The sequence below is a fragment of the Pygocentrus nattereri genome, chromosome 7 (genome assembly GCF_015220715.1).
Source record: "Pygocentrus nattereri isolate fPygNat1 chromosome 7, fPygNat1.pri, whole genome shotgun sequence".
NCBI classification, from domain to species: domain Eukaryota; kingdom Metazoa; phylum Chordata; class Actinopteri; order Characiformes; family Serrasalmidae; genus Pygocentrus; species Pygocentrus nattereri.
Genome location: NC_051217.1, coordinates 45,152,073 through 45,158,373, shown reverse-complemented (window position 1 = coordinate 45,158,373; position 6,301 = coordinate 45,152,073). Strand labels below are relative to the sequence as shown.

General features: G+C 49.0%; 1 protein-coding gene across 1 annotated transcript in view; it reads right to left on the bottom strand.

The window, feature by feature from the left end:
* Nucleotides 1-3,505, bottom strand: part of lysmd2 (LysM, putative peptidoglycan-binding, domain containing 2) — a 14,882-nt gene extending 11,377 nt beyond the window's left edge. The window contains exons 1-2 of the mRNA XM_017719504.2: nt 3,117-3,505; nt 1,207-1,547 (exon numbers count right to left, since the gene is read on the bottom strand). Of these exons, the coding sequence (XP_017574993.2) occupies nt 1,207-1,547; nt 3,117-3,317 (542 nt within the window). The 5' untranslated portion in view covers nt 3,318-3,505. The remainder of the gene's footprint in view (nt 1-1,206; nt 1,548-3,116) is intronic.
* Between the last annotated feature and the right edge of the window lie 2,796 nt (nt 3,506-6,301).

Sequence of the window (6,301 nt, the reverse complement as noted above, 5' to 3'; positions counted from 1 at the left end):
CTCCTCAGTATACGGAGCTTTGAACAAGCCGGGATGCCCCTGCGTCGGAGCGATGGGATAGGCACTGGACAGCCGTTGAGATGTTTAACCTCTGTTTGCAACTCCTGGGTGCAGACCCCCGTACCCCTTTTACGATTGGTTTAACCGTTCATTTAAGCAATGTCAGAGTGAATTTACAAAGAAAAGTGTCGGTGACGTACCCTCAAAGAGCGTCATTCAGAAGATGGTACGGATACTGGGAACGGCGGGATCACTCATCCCTTCTCATGGTGGAGGTCGTCCGATAATGTCACGGGACTCAGTTGATGACGTGCAACATTGTCTGCAGCAATCGCCTACGAAACCTCATATAACATCTGCTGAGGAACACACACTGGACACTGTCCTGACCAGAGTGCTTCGTCCTAGCGAGAGTTATTACAGAGTATTCGGGGCCTCTTTCGAGTGAATCTCCCTGTACTAGGAAGCCAACGGTTAGGGAACCAGCCCTGTGACCGGAAGGTTGCCAGTTCGATCCCCTCTTGAGCAAAGCACAGGCACAGCAGTGCTGCTGGAGTTTTTAAACACTGTGTCCACTCACTGTCCACTCTACTAGACACTCCTACCTTGTCGGTCCACCTTGTAGACGTAAAGTCAGAGACGACAGCTCATCTGCTGCTGCACAGTTTGTGTTGGTCATCCTCTAGTCCTTCATCAGTGGTCACAGGACGCTGCTGGCTGGATGGTTGTGGTTCTCAGTCCAGCAGCGACACTGAGGTGTTTAAAAACTGCAGTGCCTGATCCACTCATACCGGCACAACACAGACTAACACGCCACCACCACATCAGTGATACTTCAGTGCTGGGAATGACCCAAATAGTACCTGCTCTGTGGGGGTCCTGACCACTGAAGAACAGGGTAACAAAGCCTACAAAGATGGACTACAGTCTGTAACTGTAGAACTACAAAATGCTCCTATACGGTCAGCGGAGCGGTCAAAGTGGACAGTGTGGCTGATCGGCTTATCTGTGCAGTGCATGCTGGGTATTGTAGTGAGAGAATATTTCATGGATTATATCAAATTGATGAGGCTGCACTGCAGAATATTACGAAACAAACCGCATACTGAACTTTAAGAGTGTAAAAAGTGTTTAGACTTTAAATTGTCTCACAGGTTTGTCAGAGCAGCATTACCATGGTAACGAGGGGGTTGTCTCTTCACATACCTGCTGTCCTCCTCTTTGAGTTTCCGGGCGGCCTGCTTGGACCGCTTGATCTGCAAGTCCAGCATGTGCAAGTAGTCTTTAGCGGAGAGTTCTTCAGCCTGGGGGGGTCGCGTGTTTGGGTCTGGTGGCGAAGGGTGGTCTTGGGGATCCTGGGGGACGTCCTCCACCGACTGGCTGACGCAGGGGGACCCCTGAGGGGTCGTGCTCTCGCTGTCCGGAGACTCCAGAGAAAGTCCGTTAAACAGGGACGGCCTCTCCGTCCGCACCGGGATGCTCAGGCTGTGCCGCAGGAAAATGCAGTCGTTGCTGAAGAGCTTGTTCGCCCGTTTGATCTGCTCCATCTGAGGGGGAAAGAGGCGAGAGGGAGGAAACAGGTTCTGTTACTCTGACCTGAGTGAACCGTAAAAGTGACCACCATTAGGTTTCGTCCTTCCGTGGTCAGCGTCCTGGTCAGGATATGCGAGCGAATGCGGCTTTACAAATTAGATTTGGTCGCTTGTAACGTGAAACCGGAACGGTCGGCCTGAAAGGTCAGCGTTTTGGTGCACAAACTTGCGTACAGCTAGAGGTCCGCACTGCAGATTCCTGCAGGACCCGCCGGAATATCTTGCGGCATTGCGCAAAGGAGCGGGCGGGAAACCAGCCCACTGCAGGCGGGAGTGGGAGGGCACATTTAAGAAGAGAAATCCCACAACATATTAAAGTAGAACGATCACAGAATCACGTATTAACAATATAAAATGAAGACAGTAAAAGTGAAAACGAATAAAAGTCACTCTTAAGAGTCGTGATGGAGCCACACGAACAACCCACAAATTCTTGTCGTTTACAGAGAGGGCGGAGCCGTCAGTCCAACGGCCACAGCAGAGCAAAGCAACAAAAATAGCCGCTGTGTGGTTTTAATTCCTGCTCTGTTTACTGGGAATAAATGCCGGTTGGTGAAGTTACTCACAATGAGCCCGATGACCACGACTGCCGTGTTAATCAGCAGAGAATAATGCGTTTGAACTGGAAGAAGACCAGTCCTGTGCAGACCTCTACTTGGAGCTGCTAGATGTTCACAATATATACCATTACACGTGGGTCAAGCGCAGCCTGAGGCCTTGTGGTCCCATTTCAGTAACGTCACCCCTTCGAACCTCAGCAGCTTAAACCAAGGGTTATGCAATGACGTCCCAGAATATAAAGCAATGACATGGCATTGGCACCTCAAAGGGGAAATACACCGGTAAATGGAGTCATTCAGAGCGGTTTGGTGTGAAACTCCCTGTTCTAGATAAACTGACCGAGTCAGAGTCGTTCCCAGTGGTGGTGATGGGAACCAGACGTCTCTCTCTAAAAGCTCCTACAGAAAGTTCCTACATGAACTGGTTCTGAATTCACTGCCTGATGACTGAGACGCTGTTTTATGAGAGTTTAGAGAACTTCAACTCCATTCATGGTGGAGGGAGACATGCAGGGCGCTGTGCGGAAAAATAGTCCCCAAAGAAAACTCATTATTCCAGATTTTCAACTGTTTTCCATCATCAACATTCCATATAAGCTCAGAAGACTCGTGTAGGTTCTCTGGTGGTTCTGGATGGTAAATAAAGTGTCTATATCTGTGTTGTAGTCATGGCGACGCCTGGTTCCCATCACCACCACTGTAAAGACATCTCACACTGGATTATGAGGTGGAATGCCCCTTTAACGCGTTTCTCCCGTGGACTTTTTTTTTTTGCATGATGTAATCAAGGATTTTGCACAAATACTGCAATCACGGTTTTCCCGACATGGAATCGCGCTTTTGGGTTTTTTTCGGACGGTGTCATCACACGCACGCAAACACACACGTGACCGGCCCTGTCAAGCGTGTGCAGCTGAGATGCTACAGGGTGTCCTCTGCGCCCCTGAGCCCGCGTGTATCTTACCGTGACCCCGTATTTGAGCGCGATGCCCTGCAGGGTGTCCCCGTCCGCCACGCGGTGCTCCACGTACTTCTCCCCCAGCGGCGCGGCTGCGGAGGCCGTGCTGCCGTAAGAGCGCGTCTTGATGCGGGCGAGGCTCTGCGAGAGCTCGCTGTCTGACTCGGAGCCGCAGCGCAGCGGCAGCTCGGGGGAGAAATCCGCCATGTCGCCCACTGCGGGACAAAAAAGCCGCACAAAACCCAGCCGGTCCGGCCTCTACCAGCGCCGCTCGCCCGCTACTCGCCTTCCAAAAGCCGCGGCCATGAGCCGCTACTGCGTATCCTCCGCTGTTCACTCTGCGCCTTCATGTAACGTCGCCAGCCGCAGCAGCAGCTCGGCGGGATTTCCTTTCCCACCCGTTTTCCGCTAAGACCCGCCCTCCTGCGCTGTGATTGGCTGCTCCGCCCTCATCATCTCCGCTGTGATTGGCTCACACTATATCGTCCCCTGCGCTGATTGGTCAGCAGTGCGATTTTGACGTGATGTAGAACGGGGAATTTTTTTTTAAGTTTATTTTTAAATTACCTTATTTACAAATTTGTGTTTAAATATGTGTAAACAAAAATAATTATGTATGTGTAAAAAGATATTTATTTTATTGCAGTAAAATAAAAATGTCCGCTAAAAGAAGATGGTTCTTCGTTAGTGAAAGGAATCTACCTAGAACCATTTGTATGATTAGGTGGTTCTTCAGATTGAAGGAGATTGTATTTGGTTCTACGTAGCACCAGAATGGGTTCTTGCTTGACAAGCTTGACATCGTAACAATAGCAGAACCATATACAACACATGAAAGAACCATTTCACCAAGCAGAGATCCGTATAAGGATGATAAGCGATTCTGGATGGAACTCGGGGTTCTAATTAGAACCAATCTTTCTTAAGAGTGGGCTCTCCGATCTCGGTCCAAACGGGCAGGTTTTCTGGGGTTTGCCGGTTTGCCGCAAAACGGGTGGGAAATAGGGGGGAAGAATAGGGATGCAAGGGATGCCGGGTAGATGATGAAGGCGCTGAGTGTGGTGGTCTGGGAAATGTAGGCCACCCGTTTGCATCGTGTCAGCGTAAACTGTGTCAGTTTAAATGAAAGCTGTCAGTCACAGAGCAGCGACGCCTCATTAGCAGATTTATTGATTTGCTGAAACTCTGAAAAACTAAACTACGATCATTGATTTCAGGCCCACAGTTTCAAATGAGCACCATTTAGCATCTCTCTGAGAAATTCAGAGGTTCAGCCGTCTTTACAGTGGTGGTGGTGCGAACCAGGCGTCGCCATGACTACAACACAGATATAGACACTTTATTTACCATCCAGAACCACCAGAGAACCTACACGAGTCTTCTGAGCTTATATGGAATGTTGATGATGGAAAACAGTGGAAAATCTGGAATAATGAGTTTTCTTTGGGGACTATTTTGCCGCACAGCGCCCTGCACGTCTCCCTCCACCATGAATGGAGTTGAAGTTCTCTAAACTCTCATAAAACAGCATCTCAGTCATCAGGCAGTGAATTCAGAACCAGTTCATGTAGGAACTTTCTGTAGGAGCTTTTAGAGGGACGTCTGGTTCCCATCACCACCACTGGGAACGACTCTGACAGAGGTCAGTTTCTCTAGAACAGAGAACGTTTTAGTCTAAATCACTCTGATCTGTGGAATCTGTGGAATTTCTCTTTAAATACCAAAGTTGAGACGACGTGTACAATCTTTCATCTGTGCAGGAGGCTGTTTACTCCTCAGCCTGAGGCCTAGTGTTTAGATTTGCCTTTCACAGTAAGGAGATAGCGATCCACACATTCCACAAGCTGGTGCTACCACTTCTCAAATCTCTCTTTAGTATCTTTACTGCAGCACCAGTTACAGGAAACAGAAAGTTACTACATGAAAGTCTCCGCTCTAATTCATCCCAAAGGTGTTCTATGGGGTTGAGGCCAGGACTCTGTGCAAGCCAGTCAAGTTCTTCCACACCAAACTGGCTCATCCACGTCTTTATGGACCTGCTTTGTGCACTGGCGCGCAGTCATGTTGGAACAGGAAGGGGCCGTCCCCAAACTGTTCCCACAAAGTTGGGAGCGTGAAATTGTCCAAAATCTCTTGGTGCTGAAGCTTTAAGAGTTCCTTTCACTGGAACTAAGGGGCCGAGCCCAACTCCTGAAAACACCCCCACACCATGATCCCCCCTCCACCAAACTTTACACTCGGCACAATGCAGTCAGACAAGTACCGTCTCCTGGCAACCACCAAACCCAGACTCGTCCATCAGATTTCCAGACGGAGAAGCGTGATTGGTCACTCCAGAGAACACGTCTCCACTGCTCTAGAGTCCAGTGGCGGCGCTTTACTCCACTGCATTCCACGCTATGCATTGCGCTTGGTGATGTAAGGCTTGGATGCAGCTGCTCGGCCATGGAAACCCATTCCATGAAGCTCTCTACGCTGTTCTTGAGCTGATCTGAAGGCCACGTGAAGTTTGGAGGTCTGTAGTGATTGACTCTGCAGAAAGTTGGTGACCTCTGCGCACTATGCCCCTCAGCATCCGCTGACCGCTCTGTCATTTTACGTGGCCGACCACTTCGTGGCTGAGTTGCTGTCGTTCCCAATCACTTCCACTTTGTTATAATCCCACTGACAGTGGACTGTGGAATATTTAGTAGTGAGGAAATTTCCCGACTGGACTTGCTGCACAGGTGGCGTCCGATCACGGTACCACGCTGGAATTCTCTGAGCTCCTGAGAGCGACCCATTCTTTCACTAATGTCTGTAGAAGCAGTCTGCAGGCCGAGGGGCTCGGCTTTATACACCTGTGGCCGTGGAAGTGACTGGAACTCCTGAATTCAATGATCTGGATGGGCGACTGAAAACCTTTGGAAATATACTGCATTAAAGGGCCGATATCATTAAAATCTAACTGATAAAAAGAGACTCCTTATATTGTGAATATGTGGGCCTAAACTGCTCTACACTCTTTAAAAAGCATTCTTTAAAGGTTCTTTAGTAAATAACGTGGTTCCATAAAGCACCACGAACACTCAAAGAACTATTTGCATAATGAAATGGTTCTTTAGATTGGTTTAGAATGTGTCTGATGGTTCTATATAGCACCAAGGGTTCTTCTACTATGACAGTGGATGCTATATAGAACCATATACAAG